Source organism: Lacerta agilis, chromosome 7, assembly GCF_009819535.1.
Source record: "Lacerta agilis isolate rLacAgi1 chromosome 7, rLacAgi1.pri, whole genome shotgun sequence".
Classification (NCBI taxonomy): Eukaryota; Metazoa; Chordata; class Lepidosauria; order Squamata; family Lacertidae; genus Lacerta; species Lacerta agilis.
The window spans coordinates 52,170,827-52,193,686 of NC_046318.1; the positions used below are offsets into that span (position 1 = coordinate 52,170,827).

The following is a 22,860-nucleotide window of genomic DNA, read 5'->3' on the forward strand; positions in this document are numbered from 1 at the left end:
TTGTATGGTGTTTCCTTCCATGTTCTGATTCCACAAAAAAACTCTACAAATTCCACTTGGAGGTCATGAATATGGAAAATGCAGCTGCCAAATTAAAAGTTGATCATTGGAAATCTGAACATGTTTCTAGGACTATCAAATATCTTTGATAATGTTCTGGTAGGGCTGCTGTTTACTGTAATAAGAGCTGAATATATTTAACATCCCCAAACATCTGTAGTGAAAGGGAGCTAAGGGTACCACAAACTTCCACTGTACACACCTCACTCACATACACAACATAAGGGGAAAGTCCAGCTCATGCTAAACTGCAAATATGTATTCTAGTCACAGTACCAGGATTGATTATTCCTCTCACCATGCAACAGGAGTATAACACACTGGCATTTTCGTGAGGTGATTACTTGTTGATCATACAGAAAAGACGAAGCATTTCAGTATCTCAGGGCAAATCCAGTGGATTATCAGAGTAAGTTTTGGGTGCTTATTTCAGGAGTCCTGCATAATAGTAATAAACAAGGTTGTTGGTTGTTTTCTGTCCTTGGGATGTTAGGTAATAGAAAAAAGTTCTGGAACCTTCCCAGTCCCCAAATATCTATTCCCTTCCAAGGGGAAGCTTATTTTTCTGCAAGCCATCAACACTTGTGGTTTGATTCAAGCTGGGAATGACCAACCTTCAGTCCAGATGAGGAACCAGTTGCTGCTTGACACAACTTCCATTAGCCCCAGCCAGCATGGCCAATATAGTCAGAGATGATGAGAGTTGTCCAACAATAATGGGGGTGGGGTAGGCACAAGTTCCCTGCTCTTGCTTTAGCCTGTGGAAATTTGTCTCCTGTGTTCATGTTAAAGATAGAGAGAAAATTGGCAATTTGAGGTAATTGCTATTTGTATAATAAAATGGAACTTGGAAAAAACAGTATCGCTTCGAGAAATTGTTCTAAATGAATTACCAATTTTGGAGTATCTAAGAAGCGGAAGGGTTCAGAAGTACATTTTAAAAGCCACAAAAAACAAACTTCCTCTATGAACTTAAGAAGCACCATAACATCTTTACTGAGCACTACCCAGCAGTTATGAATTAGCATGCTAATAAAGGCTCACAGTTGCTTCTGACTCGCTGTACAGATTTTATCATTGTATTATTTCAAGGCAAAGAAGAACAAAATCCCAAAAACAAACACAGTGAATTAATGATGGGTTTCTTAATTGCTTGCCATTTTTTTGACACAGCCCCTTTGGAAAGTGCTTTGTGCTGTGGGTGCCTCCATTCCGTCAGCCTTCCAGTTAATTATTGATTGAGCGGCAAATAACTGTGCTGAAAGAGAACAGTTTCAAAGGAGATGGGCATTCCTCTCTCCAATGTTAGCTGAAGGAATGGGGGAGTGATGGTTTCACATAGGAAATGGGGCCAATATGAACAAATTAACCTCCAGTCTATGTTGCTTTTTACTCTATAAGCATTCATTAACCTCTACTGTTTCAAGCAGTTGTGACTGTGTAATATTGTGTAGAGGAAATACTGTGTTTCTCCAGCACGCCACCATCAGGTCTTCAGGATTCTCATGTTATTTGGCTTTCCTTTAAAACATAACAAGTGTGATATTAAAAAGCGCATTCTTTCCACTCTGTATGAAGTACAGCCTGCTGCATGCTTCCTACCAGGCACATCTTGACATTTTGAAAGTGAACACGGGTCTCCAGAGGGTGGGTGTTATGCTCACATCCAGCAGGTGCATAATCTAGCTACGCATACAGTTGTATTAAAAATGCATTAACTGCGCTTCATGATTAACACTGACTGAAGAGCCTTGGAAAACAGAGCCCACTCAATAGCAATCCATTAATATCACCTTGGCTTATGCTGAGACAAGTGATGTAGAGAGGGAAGGCAGGAGGGTGGAGTGGTGAGCAAATGCATGTAAACTTCTTCAATCAACATTGGCATAATTGTTTTGGCTGTGGGCCATCAAGTCATCAATCCAAGCTTTACTAGAGAGTGTTGTATGGAGATTTCTACCAGAAGGCCTCCTAATAAGAGCTGATTGCACTAAAAAGTGCTTCTTAGAGAATTTGTACCAAAGTGTGGATGGTAGACATTATAACTTACATTTTGAAAGAAGCACACCTTATTGGGAAAGAAAACAATACTGGAATAAATTGCCCTATTAAAATTTCAGGGTATTTTATATTAAAGGTGAAAAGGTTAAGGACCCCTGGATGGTTAAGTCTGGTCAAAGGTGACTATGAGGTACAGTGCTCTGCTCATCTCACTTCAGGCTGAGGGAGCCGGCGTTTGTCCACAGACTGCTTTCTGGGTCATGTGGCCAGCAGGACCAAACCATGATGCAATGGGACACTGTGACGAGTGGCAGAGTGCGCAGAAACTCTTGTTTACCTTTCCACCACAGTGGTACCTATTTATCTGCTTGCACTGGTATGCTTTCAAACTGCTAGGTTGGCAGAATATGGGATAGAGCAATGGGATCTCTCCCAGTTGCATGGATTTGAACTGTCGACCTTCTGATTGGCAAGCCCAATTACTATTATATATATATATATATATATATATTGTGTGTGTGTGTGTGTGTGTGTGTGTGTGTGTATTTAAATACCTAGAGTAGTGATGGGGAACCTGTGACCCCCAGTCTAATTTCATGCTGCCCTCTAGATGTTGTATACATACGTATACACACAGTGTTTCCACACACATACTGACTGATGGAATGTCTCAGCGTTACAGTATACATCTTTTTTAAGAAACAGCAGTTGACAAAAATTGGTATGTTTGTCAGCCAGTCATAAACAGGCAAAAGAACAGCAGGAGCATTATATGACTGTAGGAATACTGCTGGGATACATTATGGAGAATTCTGCTGAAGCATTATTCTACTAAATAGCACCACATACCCTCTCCAAACAATGAATGGTAAAGTGCACTGGAAGGCTAATTGAGTGTGGATGGTAATAGCAAGGAAATTTCTGATAATTGCTAGATCTGTGTTGAACAGAGTAGGATCTAGGGGAGGTTCATAATAACAAAAGAAAACCCCTAAACCAATACAGCTCAGATTGTTGTAAAGATTGGGGAGGGGTGCTAACTATTTGAAAGGAGAATTGTGAACATTAATAGAAATAATCATGAGAGTCCTGAAACTGAACAGAAAATTTTAAAATGTACTGACATGTTCTGTATTTTGTGTATTTGTATTTCAAATGTTTTCTATTTTGATGTTTCAAATATTTGCTGTTAGTCGTTTTGGGCACAACTTGTTGTGGAAAAGTGGAATAAGAGCATCTGCTTTGCATGCAGAAGGTTCTAGGAGGTTCAATCTCTGGGTAGGGCTGGGAATGCCTCTTGGCTGAAACCCTGGTGAGCTGCTGCCAGAGCAGACAATATTGGACTAGATGGAGCAAATGCTCTGACAGCTTTCTATGTTTCTTAACTACCTCTCTCTGACTGTGACTTTTGCCCTTTATTAGTGTTTTCTCTAGAGTGCTTCTAAATATTTTAATGAGATATTGTTGTATTTTAAATTCAAAGAGGCAGCTGTAAGTTTGCTTGAAGTAATCATGTGCCATTCTCTGGGAGAATTAAGGTGCTGTTTATTAATGATTATGTCTGCCCTTTGTCTTTAACATATGCTATAGAAAAGTGTGAATGCACCATTCTATTCTGTGGCATGGTAAACTCTTTCTTAATGCCTCTGCTGTTGAAGTCCTCTTTATGCTTAATGTTTCCAAAATAATGAAGTAACCAGATTATGGTGCTTGATCATTGACCTTAGAGTATTATTAACATGTGCGTTTCTCTTCTTAATTGGCTAATGAGCCTACAATGCATCAGTTTCATTTGCTTCATATCTTTATATATAATTTCTGCAGAAGGTATTTGCCCATCTATGGATATCTATGTAAGATGTACTTTCTGGTTTAGGAACCATATGTATAAATCAGATACCCACCTGAATGCACAATGAAATAAAAATACAGTGGTACCTTGGTTTACGAACTTAATCTGTTCGGAAGTCTGTTCATAAACCAAAGCGTTCGTAAACCAAGGCATGCTTTCCCATAGCAGCGGGGGACTCATTTTACAAATGGAGCACACTCAACAGGAAGCAAAACATGTTCTGCTTCTGAGGCAAAGTTCACAAACCAAAACACCTACTTCCGGGTTTGCAGCGTTCCTAATCCAAGTTGTTCATAAACAAAGCTGTTCCTAAACCAAGGATACTTGATTGGATGCTTATTCTAATACATGCTGGGATGCATATAACCATCAATGTTCTTGTACAACTAGATACAGTATGTGTCACTAAGGCTTATGTTATGTGCTGCACATCCCCCAAATTTCATGTTATCATCTGTTGTTTAAATTACTTTGAGAAAAATTTACCAAAGTATTTATAAGTTAGCTCCTGCCCACCTAGCAGTTCGAAAGCACATCAAAGTGCAAGTAGATAAATAGGTACCGCTCCAGCGGGAAGGTAAACGGCGTTTCCGTGCGCTGCTCTGGTTCACCAGAAGCGGCTTTGTCATGCTGGCCACATGACCCGGAAGCTGTCTGCGGACAAACGCCGGCTCCCTCGGCCTATAGAGCGAGATGAGCGCCGCAACCCCAGAGTCGGACACGACTGGACCTGGTGGTCAGGGGTCCCTTTACCTTTACCTATTTATAAGTTATAAGAATATAAGAGGAGCCCTAATGATGTGGGTTGTAATCTACTGGGAGCAGTCAAGTACAACATTCCTTGTTTTGTTAGAGTGAACATTCAAGGGAATGTTTGGTCCAGCCAGTCGAACTTCCTGTTCCTCCTGGCCTGGAGCATCCTTCCTTGCATGTGACTAGTAGGTAAAAGGTCCAGTCACACTGCCACCTCTCTCTCTTCCATCTTATCTTTCATCCTGCGAACTTCCTGGACTGAACTGCTGGCTGCCAGCCAAGAAGTCTCCCCAGGTTATCTCCATATGGGGGTAAACCTGTTTGTACATGTTTGTAACTTTAAGCCTAAAGCCTGCCTTAAGGGATCGCACTGTCCTCTGCCTGATCATGAGTGAAACTACTTTTTGTTACCGTATTTTCCGGCGTATAAGGCGACTGGGTGTATAAGACGACCCCCAACTTTTCCAGTTAAAATATAGAATTTGAGATATACTCGACCGCAGATTCTCCACCCAGTGTATAAGACGACCCCCGACTTTTGAGAAGATTTTCCTGGATTAAAAAGTAGTCTTATACACCAGAATATACAGTATTTATGAATAAGGCTTTGGTGTCTTTATTCTTTTAGGAGGGATTCAAAGAGGGTCTTACCAGGAATCTTAGAATATTAGAACATATCTCAATCTGGACAAGCCAGATTGAATTGCTTGTTGTGTTAAGAAACTCACACCTGTTTGCAACCAGCTTTTTCCTGCGTAAGAAGGGGAATGCACTCTGCTAAGTGAAGGAACTTGCTAGTGCAGGCTAGGAATAAACAATATATCATCTCCTGCCACCCTCATCATTCTCACAAATGGATCAGATAAAAGACTCATCTAGTGCAGTATTCTTTCCCCACAGTGATCAGCCAAAGGCAAATGGGAAACCCATAAACTTGACGTGAGCACGAATAAACCTCTCTTCACTTGCATTCCTCAGCCACTGATTTTCAGAGATAGTACACAACCATTGTAACAAGTAGCTGTTGACTTAGTGTAATATTCAATTATCTTTTACCCAGGGTAGACTGAATCAAACTATTGGACTGGGTTAGGTCCATTAATTTCAATAGGGCTACACTAAGTAAAACTTAGCTGAATGCCATCCTTAATTTTATTTTATTTTCTCTCCCCCCCCCCCCTTCTGTCTGCAAGAAGGAAACAGTACTAGTTGCCACAGTGGAGAGCAGTTGGCCACAGAAAGGTTCATGGAGGGTTCTGGGTTTCTGTCAAAATTGGAAGAGCAGGTATTTTTTAACCAAAGTTGTTTAAATGAAAAATATTGCTGTACAAAGGACACATTGCACAGATCACTGCACTGCACAAAGCTTTGTGCCTGAACCCATAAAATGAAAGGTCACCACATATTTTTCTTTTCTTTTCTTTTCTTTTCTTTTCTTCCAAGCTTGTGGGACTTCAGTTGTAATTCAATGAGTTTCAAAAAGAGTGAGGTGAAAAAAGGAGAATTTTTGTGTGGTCACTTTGCTGCTCCTTTTTCTTGACTCTAGAACTACTCAGTCAAGCTGCTTTTGAGGTACGCTTGCCTCTTAAGAAAAGTCTTCCTATTGCTATTTCATGTTTGAATGAGGAACACAGACAGCAAATTCGGAGAGATCCCACGGAAAGGGAAATTCAATATTGCAATGCCTATTATGTACTTTTCTTCCTGGGAGAATGGTGGGGTGAGGTTATGTGCAAACCTGAGATTATGAGTGCCTTTCAAACAAGTTATATTATTATTATTATTATTATTATTATTATTATTATTATTGCCCCGCCCATCTGGCTGGGTTTCCCCAGCCACTCTAGGCAGCTTCCAACAAAATATTAAAAATACAAGAAAACATCAAACATTAAAAACTTCCCTAAAGAGGGCTGCCTTCAGATGCCTTCAGAAGTCAGATAGTTGTTTATTTCCTTGACATCTGATGGGAGGGCGTTCCACAGGGTGGGTGCCTCTGCTGAGAAGGCCTTATAGAATGAAGAAGTGTTTATTTACTCCCCTAGATAGCTGACCTGGTTGCTATCTGCCACTGAGTAGGAAAGGAGGGGAGGCAGAAAAATCTGACCCACAATTCACTAGCAGCAGAAGCCCCAGGGGGAAGCTTGGCTTCAATTAGTGCTCTGGGGAGCTGGATAAGTCCTGCTGCTGTCCAGTGGCAAGCCACTGCTGAAGATTTGGCTCCAAAGGGTGTCACTCTGAAGGTGAGGAGACTACCTGTATTTGCTTTTATCCTGGAGTGTTTGTTGGCTATCTGTAGCCTATTCATTGGCATGAGTTTTTGCTGGGATGAGAGGCTGGTTGCATGTAGAGCATGGAGTGCAGGACACAGCCACTTGACCAGCTCAGGGTGAGAGCCTGTAGTGGGCAGTGGAAGAGAATCTCCTTGGGTGAGAAACTCTATGCCCTGTGCTAACCCAGATTAGGTTATTTCACTAGAGCTCCTTTGGCTCCTGTCATGCATACCTGAGATTCCACAGAGGATGTGCAGAATGCCTCCCTGGTTTTCTTCATCATTTCATCAGGTGAAGCTTTGTTTTTATTACCTGAGTAGCAGAAGACTTCCCATTGACTCAAAAGGTTTACTTTTCTTGTCAGCTGAGCACAATAGCCATCTCTGTTCTGATAGGAGTGGTCAATTAGTATAGAAAAATGCATTGATTTGATATTTCTATGAATTGTATCTAGTGGTTTATAATGTGCAGACCATGAAAAACAGAGAATTAGAGTTGGGTTTTGGATCAGTGATCTGCACTTTTGTATGGCTAGCAATTATTTCAGGGATGGAAAGCTGTAAATTTCATGGTCCTTTGCTTAGGATGCACTGGCATTTAAATAGTATTGTGTTCTTTGTTTGAAATTCCATTATTTGCACATTATTCTAGGTGTTTGTGGGATTCAGCCCAAAGTCTCAATGCTAGTGTTTTTTGGCCAGTTACAGCTGCATGGAAGGGTTGTAATACAATCTTAAACCCTTTTTCTACAGTACGTTGGTCCTGTGGGTCTTCATTACAGTAGCTAGACTACTACTAGACCAGAGTATCTCTTTCACAGAGTGCAGCTTTAGTATTAAAATATTTGCTTAGTGAAAATGCAGCTGTCAATCTGTAAAGTAATGCAATAGAAAACATAAATAGTCTTTGACAGATGTGTGTTAGGAAATAATTTTGATAAATGTTTCCTTTTGTTGACAAAGAGTTTTAAGCAATGATGTTTTTGAACTCAATAGCTAAAGTTCCAGTTGAATACCCATTTTTCATCTGGCCTGGTCATTAGATTTGCTTTCACTGTTTGAGCCATGATTTCACAGAATCACAGAATCATAGAATTGGAAGGGACCACGAGGGTCATCTAGTCCAACCTCCTGCAATGCAGGAATCTTTTTATTTGAATCCAGGTTTCCCTGGTCCAAGACAATTACACCACAGTAGTCCGCTGAGCATCCATTTCCCTCAAAGATCTCTCTACAGAAGGGTTTAGCCAAAACAAACCAAGCAGTTTCACTTTTTAAATGTTTATGTACCTTTCCCCCCAGCAACAAATGGTGCTCGATCTTTTAAAAATACAATTATTAAAACCAGCTAAAGGCAGACAATAAAGCAATGCAGATGCAGCAGATTATATACACCCCCTCAATCCCATCAGCACCATGAATTCGTTTAAGAAAATGTGCATATGCTTGCTTAATTTTTATTTTTATTCTCATTACAACAGCATATATATATACTCCCTAATTCCCCTCTTCTATATAGTAGAAGAGGGGAATTAGGAAGTGTGAGGATTCAGCAGGAATGAATGTGTGAACTACAGGCCACAGCATACATGTGAGCATTGCCATTTGATGATTATAGTTCCTTCTTAGGCTGCCCCTTATACTTGGATCTTTAGCAGCCTTTTAATGGTTTCAACTTGAATTGCAATTTTGCATTCGTTAACAGGTGAGGTAATGGCATTCTTTATTTGATTCATGAATTGACTTTGATTTCTCACATTTTTTTTCGGTGTCATGTGATTACTGAGCAATTCTTGATCTATGTAAACATCCCAAGATGTGCGTGACAAGATGAGTTTGGCTGCAGCCCCTACCCAGCCTGCCTGCCAGTACTACTAACATGTGGGCCACAGCATTATCATAGTCTGTATCAAGGAAACTCAAATTTTGCATCCAAACCTCCCACAAAGGCTGTGTCCAAAATTAAGCAAAAATTTTATAGTTTTCCATATATGGTGCAAACTCACAAATTTTATTTTCAACTGTAGCAGAATGAGAGTTGAGGACTGGGGGCAGGTGAAGTCTGTGGTACAAACTTAAAAGGCCTTTCAGTAATAAATTTCCCAGAAGTATCCATGTTAGTTTTTTAAGATTTCCAGGACACCAAATTCTGTCGGCTCTCAGATTCCAGAATTTTGTTACTAATGGGTGTAAAGATGACTTTTAAATGTTATCTTGCAAACAATGTATCTATTTTTGACATGTCCCTCCTGCAGAAAAAAACATATACTTTCACTTGATTTTTTTCTTTTTTGTCTGTAAAGACTTTGACCAATCATTCATTGAGCACACACATTTTTAAGGCTTTTATATTCACATGAATATTTTAAAAATAGGTGTATCAATAATTATTAGGAATGTAAGTTACAAGTCCGTTTTAACATGTAGCTCTTTACCAATAAGAGATTCTATGAAATTCACTGACAAATCAACTTCAGGACAGATGATGCTCCTGGGGTTTACTTCCTTTCAGCATTTAACCATTACAGCTCTCTTCTACATTAGCACTAAGTGGGCTGTTTTTCTATATGTAGTTGTGAAAATTCAAGCTATGGCATATGCCTTGAAGCACTATGGTGGTGATGATGATAAGAGCCCAAGGCAAGAGAACATGTCTCATTCCCAAGAAAGGCCATACTTTGGCCTCCAGTTGACTCTGTGAAGGAAAGATGTGATGGCAGAAATTGAAATAATAGTTGTATTTTCACCATCTTTACGCGAGCCAGTGTGGTGTAGTGGTTAAGAGCGGTAGACTCGTAATCTGGGGAACCGGGTTCGCGTCTCCGCTCCTCCACATGCAGCTGCTGGGTGACCTTGGGCTAGTCACACTTCTTTGAAGTCTCTCAGCCCCACTCACCTCACAGAGTGTTTGTTGTGGGGGAGGAAGGGAAAGGAGAATGTTAGCCGCTTTGAGACTCCTTCGGGTAGTGAAAAGCGGGATATCAAATCCAAACTCTTCTTCTTGTCCCATGATGGCTGCTGAGTATGTTGAATAGTGAAGGACTTAGGTGAAACTGAGTATCTGAGGCAATCTGACATTTGATGTTACCTCTATGGTTTCAGTAAGCTTGTCTAAAATGTCAGGTTCCCATCCTCTAGGCTTTTTGGATTGTTGGAAAAGCCTCAAAACCAACTTCGCACACAAATGGAGTCCAGCAAGCTTCCTTCTGCGTTCTCCTGCTGTACATTCTCACTTGCTTCTCCTGTGCCATCCGCAGAGTATTTTCTCACGCAACGGTGTGTGTGCATGCCAGCAATTATAAACAACAAAGTCCAGCTTCTTTTGCTAATCTAGAAGCTTTATTTACAAGGCATAAATTACATCCCAGGAGAGACACAAGACATTTTGCCTTCTCCTTCTCCGGCCAAAAACGAAAGAAAAAGAAACAGAAACAACAAGTATCACATTACACATTACACAGAGCCTTCCGGCGACGCTTTTCCTCTTGTGGGTGGGACGACCTGGTTGAACTTGTTAACCATGAAAGCTCCAAACCTCTACACATCCCACATTGGACATGTTCATACAACCATTTGGAAAATATGGAGAATGAAAGGGGGAATGTGAAAATAGAAACAAAAGCAGGTGAACAGGTACATGGAGAACACATGATGCAACTACTATTGCAACTACTACTGAAGGATTTCCATTTGGAAACATTAAACCAGTGTGATTCTTTTATTTCTGGGTATGATTTTGTACATGTATTAGGATATGAGAGTTCCCAGTTTTTGTTGAAAAAGTTATCAGTCTGGTGCCAACACAGTTTGAGATGTGAAAACTTTTCTAGCCTTTTTTTCCTGCACAGCCAGTTCACAAGATAAATTCCTTATGCAACAAAAGTAATGGGATAATTACCAGTCTAATTCACTAGGTCTTACAAGTGATACTTACACTGTGAATGACTGATTTAATCCTAACTGAGGTATTTTTATGTTCTGTTTCTTTACAGTTAGCTGCCCTGGAGAGACAAATCTTTGACTTTCTTGGCTTCCAGTGGGCTCCTATCCTTGGTAATTTCCTGCACATAATAGTTGTCATTTTGGGTTTGTTTGGAACCATACAATACAGACCTCGGTATATAGTTGTGGTAAGTTTTGAGTTCATTTATTTTTATTAAAATGGATAATATTATATTTCAGCTCAGTTATAATTTAAAACGTCTGAATTATGTGGGTGGTTTTTTTTAAAATGCAATATTATATTTTTGTTCAGTTCTCCAGTATGCTTCATCTATTTGTACCATGAATATTGTCAATCTCCTTTTTAGCAGGAAAATAAGTACTAAAACCTGAGTAGAATATTAGAATTAAATCATATGTCTGCAAAAATGTGAAACGGATACAAATATGTTCTACAAGCAGTATCCTCTGAAAATGTCACACCTTAGTTGGAGTAATTGACCATGTTCTCAAGCAGTTCTGCATTCAGGTATCCCTAATAGGTGGCTGGGCATTGGTAAGAGAAGCAGTCCCAGAGTGTATGACACTCCCTGCCCCCAGCCAGTATTGATGAATGGAGGTAGCTAGTATGTAGCACTGATACCTTCCTACCACCAGAGAGGAGTCCCATGGATGGAGCAGCTCCACCACACTACCCTGTTGTGTCCAAGCAGGCAGAAAGCCAACAGGAAGGCCCAATATATGACATTTTATAGCTAAGGGTGGGACACCAGCAGCTTTAGACCCATTTTAAAGTAATTATTGCAGTCATGAACTAAAACAAGATAAATTCCTTGTTATGTAACAAGAATTCCTTATGGATGTAAAGCCCCACAGATCCTTGGGCTGGCCAGCTACACTAGCCTGGAGCTGATGGAATGAAAAGGGGTGGGGCAAGAAAAATGTAACCCACTTTCCTAGCTGGTATGAACCTCTAGGTTTTGGGATATAACTGTATATCCAACCCCCCCCCCCCCGACAACCAATTTGGATTGCTCTGCCCTTCACTCGTTTACCATTTCTGATTTTTATCATGACCTCCTCCACAGTGAATTCACTCTTTCTGCAATTCACACTCCCTCCCTGTCATGGGGCTGTCAGAAAGAGGCCTAGAGCAGAGTGAGGGGGCAGAGTGGAGGGACGAAGGGACTTTGGAAAGCAGTAGGCTGGAACGAGGAGAGAGGGAAGACAGTCAGGTGGAGGAGGGAGTCCTTGATGCATTCGGAGAGGAACAGCACTGCCAGCCAGCTGAGCAGTAGCTCAGGAACGGATGGAGAGGTGGCTGGAGTGGCGGTCACCATACCCTCTTCAGTGGAACGGAGGGAATGGAAAAGAAGGAAGCAACATAGGCGTGTCGCCTTACCCAGACTACTTGGCTGGAGGTGGTCCCATAAGTCTGTACTGCCGGCAACTGAGAATCATGGGTTGGATGCATGAGAACTGAGCTCTGGCTTGTATATATGTACGTAATAAAGGCTGCTCGGACACAGCCAGCCTGGCCGGTGCATTTACTCGTGGGAGGCTTCCACACGATCCTGACACTCCCCAACCAATTAATTGAGTTCTGGAGGTCACATGAGACTGCTTTGAATTCCTGCAGACTTTAGTGACTGAGCCTGAAGGCAATGAAAGATAAGAATTTTAAAAAATAAATAACACTGGAGTGCCCATAGGCTTTTACATCAGTTATGTAAACTTACACAATTCTAAGCACAGGCCATGTATAACTTTCAGCTGCATAGTTTTCCACTGGAACAAAGGGGAAAGAACAGGGGATCTCTGCAGCTTAACCTATCCAGAAATCAAGCATTCTGAAGCCATCTGAAAAACTAGCTTCCTTCACATACCGCTGACCCCTCGCTGGCTGGAAAGGTTGAACGCTTATTGCTTTCCCCCTGAAAATGTCAGCGTTTGGGATCTCTCTGTAATTTTATCAGTAATGGCTTTTGAGGTATAAAGATCACTACTCCTTTTTTAAAGGATATCTATTGGAGAATTTTTATAAAACATGCTTTTAAAGTTTATTTCTGTATTGATGATTTGAGTCCTGTAGTTCTTTGTCATTTCTAAAAGTATGGTGACACCGCAGAGACTTTCAGAATGAAAGTCTTGATGAAGACTAGCCCTTTTTCTGAGGACCTTAAGGGTTTTTTGGGGGGGCATAATTTTCATGTGGTTGGGTGTGCTTTTGAAAAATCAACTTTACCTTCTCAGCTGGAAAACATTTGAAATGGTCCTAAGTGCCTTCTGTGCATTTCCATAAAATTCTTTCACTGCCCCACCCCCACCCCACTGACCCCTGTCCCACCACTGCCCAGTCCTCCCCAGAGGAGTCCAAAGTGGGAAGAAATGGGTGCAAATAAGACTGGAAAGGCTTTACACTTGGACTTGCTAATTACTGTAAGTCATTATACAGAGATATCTTGTAGTAAGTACAGTCTTCGTGAATAGTGTGTTAAGTAGCTGACATAATACTTGTGTAGGTACAGAATTCCACAAATTAATTCACTCAACTTCAGAATGGGGCCAGTCAGCCTGAATTTCTGATTCCTATTTCTTATACCAGGGCTATAGAAAATGTAAGGATGCTTCATGTATTTTGGGAGCCATATGTGTGCTCTTTAAAGACATGAACACTTTATTGGGAATGCTGGCCAGTCATGGCTTCTTGGCATGTGTGTATACCACTAGTGGTTAACATGAGTCCCTCCAGATGTCATTGGACTCCCAACTTCCATCAGCCCCTGCCAGTATGGCCAGTGATCAGGGAAGATGGGAGGCATAGCCCAGCTCTGGGGTACATGGTGTATGTGAACGAAAAATGTGAAGCACACACCATATGATTATTCCTACAAGCACTTTTGCAAAACTGCAAAACTACCCCCCCCCCATTTCTTTGTCTGATATATGGCAAAGCTTCAGCTGTTTCAAGAAAGTGCTTTTCAGTTCATTTTTTTTTATTCCTTCCACATTTTCTCATAGCATGGGAGATTCCCAAGCTGTTACTGATTAAGGATGATAAGAGTGTATTTGCTCAGTTTTCTCTTAGTACCGCTGGTGTTTTACATCTGTGAAGTGATGCTTCACATAGCTAAAATTGGCCAAATATAGTCCAGAGGGGGGAAATGAAATAAAATCAATTTACACATTTCTCCAAGAAATGAAAATAGGGCATGTTTTCCCTCCAGGGGAGCACAGAGGGATTTAATATTTGCATAGATAATTTTATGCTACCTAGTGTGCTCTTGCAAAGTCAGAATGTATGTAATATAAATGCCTACAGAGAAAGAGTTAGATTAGGGCGGGGAAGAAACCAAATCTTTTGAGAGTAATAAATGTAATACGCACAAGGAGTGAAACCAGATTACTTGGATTTAAGCCAGTTTGGACAGCGGAGAGCAACAAGAAAAGCAATTCCACCCTGACTTCAAAAATATGTTTGATAAGGCAGAGCATTTCTGTGGAAAAAGTAATTTTGAGGAATTTTCTGTCCTATTGTCTTGTCCTGTAATTTCCCTGGTCAATCACAAGCCGAGCTGGACTGGGTCAGGGATTATTGTAAAAGGCATTTCGAAGGTGCAAGAGCCTGGAGCTGGCATTCTTGGTGCTTTCCTGGAGGCAACGACTGATTGAACAGCTACAAAGACAGTGTGATTGGATAGATTTCTTATCAGCCGCTCCACAGAATTCCACACACTCTGATGCTCCCTGTGTAGTCTACAAATGGCATAGTCCCACTATAGGAGTTCTTGATTTCCTATCAGATATTTATTGAACTTCGGGGTGCTTACATTGTTTCATTGACTCACCTCACAGGTGACTTCGCTATAGCAACAGGTGAAATTATGTGTAGAACTGGATTTTGATGGGTCTACTTTTTAAATGTCTATCATCACATGTAGAGGGTGGAGTGGGATTGCACCTCTTGGCTGCAAGCTCAAGACATTGTGCTTTAAACCGGCTTGTGAACAGATTCCTAAATGCACACAGTCGCTATGCCTTTTTGTGGTAAAGTCCCCAACTGTATGTTGATTTGGTTCACAGCTTCACTTGAATGTGCAGAGGATGTGATCAGTGAGCACCATGAAGCTATCATTTCAGTACATTATGCATTTGGATGTTTTTTCAACCTTGCTTCACTGCTTCTGAACTAGTGCATTTGGATTGTTTGCTCCAAACCATTCCTCTTATACAACAAAGATTTTCCATTGACAGTGCTTTCTGTCCTGCAAATTAACTCTGAATTTTGCAAACCAGCACAAAATAAGATCAAAAGCACATTTCGATATCTAAGTGCAGCCTGTGTTTTCCAAGGATAGTTTCTGTGCTTCCAAATGAAGCATCCTTCACTTCCACCAAGCATTTTTTTCCACCTGTAACTTCCTCCCTCCAGCCTTCAGGCATATATGTATGGATGCATGCATGCATGTGTGTGTGCCTTGCATAATAAACACTCATGATATGGTAGGATATAAAAGATACAATCAACCAAAATTCAGGCTCCCCCCTTTTTTTAATTTGCACTTTTATGTTATAATTTGCACAAATGTTCTCCATGTGATTTGAAGTTAGTGTAATCTAATGCTGGTAATTCTTTAGCAAAATTTATCCCAGCATCTGATTCCCAACTTTTCAGGCCATTTAGCTGAATAAGGCTATATACAGTCAAACCTTGGTTGTCGAACGTAATCCTTTCCAGAAGCCTGTTCAGCTTCCGAAATGTTTGACAACTGAGGTGTGGCTTCCGATTGGTTACAGGAGTTTCCTGCACTCAAGTGGAAGCTGCGTCGGATGTTCGGCTTCTGAAAAACTTTTGAAAATTGGAGCATCTACTTCCAAGTTTTCAGCATTCACGAGCCAAAACATTCTAAAACGGAGGCATTCGGGATCCAAGGTTTGACTGTATTGCGATTATTTCAGTGCATTTCTATGTATAGATATATTGTGAAAAGGTAGAATACAAAAACTGTAAATCACTCAACATTTTGGAATTTACTGGTGTCAATAGGTTAATCTAGCACCATAAATAATAAATCTAGCTTTTCCTTGTGTTTCGTTACAGAAGGAAATAATATTGGATTTGCAATTGGCTACAGTTCTAGGGGCTTTCTGCCAAGAGAAATCTCCTGCTCATGGTTCCCAGAAGTGCTGTACCTATTGATCTTTTTATATTATTGATCTACACCTTGTGTACAGTGTTTTCATCTTCTCTTTTTCTCTTTTTTTCCACCCTAGTACTCGGTATGGACTGCTATCTGGGTCACATGGAATGTTTTCATTATCTGCTTCTATTTGGAAGTAGGTGGGCTTTCCAAGGTAGGTTCCATGTAAATCCTGGTTTTGGGGAGGGTAGGACAGTGATGTTTTGATAATAACATTACAGAAGGAATATTCTTTTTTAAAAACAAAACAAAACAATCAGACATCATTGGGTTGCTTTGCTGATTGTGTGCCAGTCTGTCTTGGGCTGCCTCGCCCTCACCCATTTTTTCTTGTAGAGGGTGATCACTGAGTGCAGCTGGACATGGGAAACATATTAGTTACTATCAGGGCTTTCTTTTCAGCTGGAACTCAACGGAACTCAGTTCTGGCACCTCTCAGGTGGGTGCCATTGCATTATGAGAGAGATGTTCATTCTGAGTTCCGGCACCTTTTTTCCTAGAAAAATAGCACTGGTTATTGGTCATGTAACCCGCTCTGGAATTGCCATTTTACAAATAAGAGTGAAATAAAAATGTATTAAATATATAAGTAACATTTTAAATAGTATGGCTTTTTAACACATAACAGCATGAAAACACATACCAACAGCTGTTTGGAGCGCCATTATGCAAAAACAGCCTAATGCTATTTCATGGCTATAATTCTATTTCTATTTCAAGATATTAAATAAAAATCACAGATGAGAGCCTACATGTTATTTTGGTTTCCTGGAGAGTTAACAGCAGTATCTTTACTTTCAGAATATGTGAAAGCTCAGGGGTACAGGGACCCCCCTCCCCCCCAAAACTTTTTTACAAAATCCAAACCATCTCCCATCATCTCAGTAGTTTGAATAGGCCTCAGAGAATGCCTTATATGCCCAATAAAAGAAATACAGTAGCATTTTAAAGTGAATAATAAACTCAAAAGGAAATATTAATATAAATCTCAAGAATTATTCTGTCACCTATTCAGTAGCATGGGAGTGGGTGGGCAGGGTGAGCATGAATGAACCTTTGGCACAGAAGAATTATAATAAAAAGTAAAGGAGTATATATTTAATGAAATCAGCATGTACATGGCATAGTAACAGAGAAGAACTTGTTCAAAGCGGTGTCTAAAGCATTAAAATATCTATGCAAGTTTCTTACACACATAATTTCAGCTGACCTGGTGGGTCCTCTGTTTCTTTTCTTCTGCTCATGTGGTTTCTCCTAATCTTTGAGCCACATCATAGACCCCACAAGCCCTATAGTATTTCATGGTAATAAAGTTCATTCTGGGTTTTCTGACTATTTTAATCATCATACCTAAATAACATCCAGATGTTGTTTTGGTGTGTTTGTATTTCTGGTCTTGAAGGTTGACTGTTAGTCTGATCATTTTTACTACAGAAGGTTTGTGTGTATGTGTTTGTGTTTGTGTGTGTTTAGTCTGTTTTTTCGAAACTTCCACTCTTTTGATTATAAATTTTATTCTGGAGCAAAAGTCTCCAAGATATCTGAGTTAGCCTTTCTTTCAGATGTTCTTTATTATATTCACTCTTTTCCATTTCAGACAATTTTTCATGACTTTTGGTTTGTATTGAAAATATAAACTTTTTAGGCAAGATCCAATGTTGAGGGGAGATTTTATGCTTGTTCCATGCATGCACAACCAGAGTTCTGTTTTCTGAAGTTGTCAGAGTTTGGAAATTAGGTATGAAAACTTCAAAGTGGGAAAGGTGTTAATATGTGCATGTGTCAAAAGGCCTCTACAATTCTGATCTAGTCAGAGCAAGTTGCTCACTAGGAACTGTCCATGGTACTGCAGTAGCTGACCTCCCTTGCTGCCTTGCCTTGTAGGCTCCTCAGTGGAACAAGAACAGACCAGCATGCTAGTTTAAAAATAAAATAAAATGTGTTTTTATCTCCCCTCCCCGCATGCAGTCACTGCACACAGGATGTGGATGCTTAACCCTTCCTGTCCCAGCAGTGACCCCACCCTCCAAAAAACAACCTCACACTGTAATTAGGCATTGTTGTTGTTCAGTCGTTCAGTCGTGTCCGACTCTTCGTGACCCCATGGACCAGAGCACAATTAGGCATTAGAAAATATCTAACTAGTGGAGAGGCTAACTCAGGAGGGGCTGCTGTGAGCAAGATGGTGAGGCCACATGAGGTGCATCCAGCCCATGGCTCAACTGGTTCCCTATGGTATAACAAGAGTCCCTCAAAGTCTCCCTCTACTCCCTGCAAGCTTCAGAATAACTTTTTGTAGGTGTGCTTCACTTATACAACTGCATTCCTGAGGACTTAATTAGAAAGCCTTTCCATATGGTGCCAAAAATAGTTTTGCATTTTCCCAGGTGACATTTACAGTGGTTTCATAGAATTGCATAAAAAGGATCATAAAACAGCAATATTGTTTTAAGTAGGAAATTCATTTTCTTTTATTTCACCACAGTATCCCATTCTGCAACTACAAGGGAAAGAACTGAGGGTTACCTGCATTCAGGATCTATCTGTAGATGGATAGCAGCAGGGGTGGACTTAGGTCTTCAGAAGGCCAAAATTTAACATGGGTTGCCAGTGCCCAGGGCTGTGTGGAGGTGAGGGAGGGTGGGAGGGAAATATGCATGCACATTCAACTGCCTAACAGCGTCTGTGTCACCCAGGAGATTGCAGCCACAGAGATAAGAAAAGAGGAGTTATTCCATTGTTTTAAGAGGTCATTTCCTGGTTCTCATGGAGAAGTCATTTTCAATGAAACCCAGCGACGGAAGTGTGCAGCTATATTGAGGCAGCTCCAAGTGTTGACTTTTTGTGCCCCAAACAATTTTGCACCCCAGGCAACCACCCTTGTACCCCCCCACTCCACCACTGGTGCCACCCCACCTGTCAGCTTCCATTCTGCTCAATTCATTTACATCATAGTTGTGGCAGCTTGCAGCGCTTCCTACCTTGGCACACAGTGTGGTGGAACCAGTCACCCTACCCTAAATCTGCCTCTCTTAGCAGTTCTACCTATTGATTTAACTGAGAGGTAAACCTGGGATGAAAGTTTCCCAGCGGCCAGGTATGCCCATGCCCCATCACCAGTCTTTTACCAGGTTGACCAGAAAGGATAGACCTGTTCTCTTGTGCTAGTTACCCTTTCACAGTTTTTACCACCCCACCTCCTGGGAAAATCTCTGTGGGTACCCATGGGAGCAAACGGAGAACTCGAAGCAGGGATGTTGCTTTTGAATGCAGTTCTGCCTTACTTCCTTGCTGTCTAGTGTTGTCCGAAACATATTTCAGCCAATCCTAAATACTTTTGTAATATAGAATAATAGAATTGTAGATTTGGAAGGGACCCCAAGCGTCATCTAGTATAACCGCCCCCCCTGCAATGCTTGAATCTCAGCTAAAGCATACATGTCAGATTCAACCTCTGCTCAAAGACCTCCAAGGAATGAGAGTGCACATTTTGCAGATATATTTTACAGTTAAGATAAAGAAAGTATGTGTTATACAATTATCTGCAGCTCCTATTCAAACCCTATTTAAAATGAGATGAATGGCCTTTGTTGGATACTACAATGGATGCCTTTGGTTTTTGTATTCTTTAAAATTCGGGTGGAAACTCACTTGTAAAATGCTTGCTTCTTGAGACTCTTCTCCCTTTTGAGGTTGGCACTTAAACAAAACCTACCTTATTGTGCTCTCTTATAATTGTTAGGGTTGCTGTAAAATTGACCACATAAATATGATGAGTGAGCCCTGAAACGTTTTGAATTTATTTTATTTATTGAGTGCAGAAGGAGAAGAGAGTCTAGTATAAAAGGAAGGCTCAAGGTTTCTGAAATCAATGATTCTGAGAATTGCCTAAGTGTTGAATGATATGCATGAATAATTTAAGACTGTTTTGTTTAAATGTGCAAAAGTCAAGTTATCCTTGCAGTGCGACACATTGTCAATTGCCAGCAATTTCCTATGTTTTTGAAAACCACAAGCAGCAATTTACAGGAAAGATTAGGGCTGTTACTATACAATGTGTGACATTTTCTTGATTTAAACTGTCATTCTGAGAAGCTGTTAAGAGAGATCCTGGAGTTGGAGAGAGCATATAAAGTTTAGTGGATTTTTTTTTAAAAAAGCTAAGCTTCAGTTTTATTTTTTTGCTTGTTAAAAGCCAAGCACAGAAGTTGAAGTATGTGTGTATGCAGATTTGCATTTTCAAAGGAAATTGCATGTGGTCTCTTTTGGCATTCATGTGATGTGGCGGTATATGCTACAGCACTGACATTTTACATCTCCTAAGTACAATAACATATTTCTTAAATATCAACACTGTTCTAAGGATATGCCAGAAGTTTGATAGTAAGTGTTTCAGACAGCTGGCACCACAACAATATACCGGTATACTGCGTTTATCTTAACCTGTCTTTCTAGAAATAATGCTCAGGATTACTCGTAATTTATTTTTAGGTTATTAAAAATCAACTCCACTTAAATTCATGCAGCACTTTTCTAGTTGCTTTATATGTAAAGACACTATTCTTGATAATGATTCTTTAAATGGGATCATATACAACAAGCTTTACAATGATTTCTGTAGCCAGATTAGTTTCCAAACTAAATTCTGGGTTTGGTGTTGACTTGCTTCACATAGATCACTCCACGTTCTGTCACCAGGCAATGTGTTTTTTGTTTGTTTGAAGGAACTGTTTATTACACAGAACAAAATACACATAGCAGTAACTTGAGGTTATGGCAAAATCAGGTCTACTTGGAATGCACAGAATTCATTCAACTTAACATTAAAGTAAGTAAAAGTTGAATCATCCAATTTAATTTGAAGCTTTAGCCATGCAATTTCTAGGAAATCACAGTTCAGTGTCAACAGATTTATATACCTTTGGCTTTCCAGATGTTGCAAGACAATGCCCATCATCCCTGACTATTGGTCTTGCTTACTGGGACCGATGGTAGTTGAGTCCGACAAAATCTGGAATGGCATGGGCCAACCACCTACTGCATTTCATTACTAAGTGTTGAAACTCTTTTTCTTAAATTTCATGGTAAATATTGTGGACATATAAGAGGGAAGTGGATAAAAACTATTGATGGAATTCAATATAGTGTTAAGTGGGGTATGTGCAAATAGAATGAAGTCTGCTGGTGTAAGGATGCTGGGAATTGCAGCCCTGTAAGGGATAAAATACAGTTCCCATGAGCTGAATACATGCTTCATTATCCCTATAGAACACTGAATGCATAGCCACTGAATACATGCTTCATTATCCCTATAGTATAGAATGCAATGGCTGCAGATACAGGCTTTGACCCTCTGAGACTGATGATTCCTGCTAGGGGTGGGTCAACAGCAGAACCAGGCCAACCAGCCTTCAAAAAGCTTCTGTACTCTGCTGGGGCAACAGCTCTCCTTGTGAGTGAGAGAAAATGCTCCAGCCATTACCTGTCACTGTATTGCGTCCAGGATCTTAACAGACCCTGTTTTCCCAGATGTAACTCTCTCTTGCCAACAAGTGCCTCTTATCAGTCGGAAAAAGCAATAATACAGAAGTGGGACCCAAAAAGGTGAACACACACACACACACACACACACCCTGCAGCTGACACTTTGCACATCAAAGAGAGCTCCAGCTTCTGGAGGATGAAGGATGAAAGATACTTGTTGGCAGGATCATGAGATTCTCACCTGATAAGAAGAGCATTTTTCTGAAATCTAAGAAACCAATACAGTAAAACGTGTCTGTCTCTGCTGTGATAGTTTACTTAGATAGCCAGCTGAATGCTCCTGTGTCCCTAGAACCCTTTTTGAACTTGTGTCAAGTCCAACTAACTTCATTGATGCTATATAGAATACAAGCCCTTTCAGTATATTTCTTTCTCCACTGCAGTACGTACAGCATCCTTGATTTATCAGGCCATCTTATGTAATGTCATGTTTTATTACCTCACTATGACTTCTGAATCAAGGATTTTTGATGACTGCAATTCAAACCAAAGTGGTGCTTTTAATGCTTGGATATGTAAGCCTAAAGATATTCACATTTTAGAGATTCAAAATTCTCACTGCGTGAAAGATGTGGTGTTAAACTGCAATTGGCACTTGGTAAGCAACTGCTCATGAGTTTTGGGTTTGGATAAATTAACACTTAGCAGCTTTATGCAAGCTAGAGAGTCATATAAATCACATTTGCCTCTATGTCTGTCTTGGAGCCAGGATTCAGGCCCAAAAGTTGTATTCAGGTTCCCCAAAGTTTTAAAGTAATAGCTGCTGAGAGTGCTGTCTAACACATGCAGAATGTATGTTCCTAAAAACCTGAAAAAGTACAGCCTACCCCCAGGGGCGTTCTTAGCCCCTTGGCTGCCCGGGGCGGGAAGCCAAGAGGCACCCCTGGGGCGGGGCATCGCGGTGCGTGAATGTGTCATGATGTCATGACGCACGCGACGCCCCGCCCCCGGGGGTGCCGGGCGGCGGCTTCAGGAGACTCTGCGGGCTGCAAAGACTCCCGAATCCGCCGCCTGGGCTCCCTTGGTGGAGCGCAAGTTGGGGCAGGGAGATGGACAGGCCAGTGAGGAGGGGTGTCCCTCCTCGCTGGCCTGCCCCTCTCCGTGCCCCGGCTCCGCAAGCCAGCCAGCAGCGGAGCTCGGCATAGAGACAAGGGGCGGGCCAGCGAGGAGGGTGTGGCACTGTGGCACCCCACCTTGCTGGCCCGCCCCTTGCCTCCATGCCGAGCTCCGCAGCT

General features: G+C 41.0%; 1 protein-coding gene across 4 annotated transcripts in view; it reads left to right on the plus strand.

Annotated features, from left to right (window-relative positions):
* NKAIN3 (sodium/potassium transporting ATPase interacting 3) overlaps positions 1 to 22,860 on the plus strand; it is a 185,284-nt gene that overhangs the window by 70,755 nt on the left and 91,669 nt on the right. For 3 of the 4 annotated variants that reach the window (XM_033155294.1, XM_033155296.1, XM_033155297.1), the window contains exons 2-3: positions 10,931 to 11,068; positions 16,155 to 16,235. In XM_033155294.1, coding sequence (XP_033011185.1) covers positions 10,931 to 11,068; positions 16,155 to 16,235 — 219 coding nt within the window. The remainder of the gene's footprint in view (positions 1 to 10,930; positions 11,069 to 16,154; positions 16,236 to 22,860) is intronic. The other variant, XM_033155298.1, reaches the window with a different exon arrangement.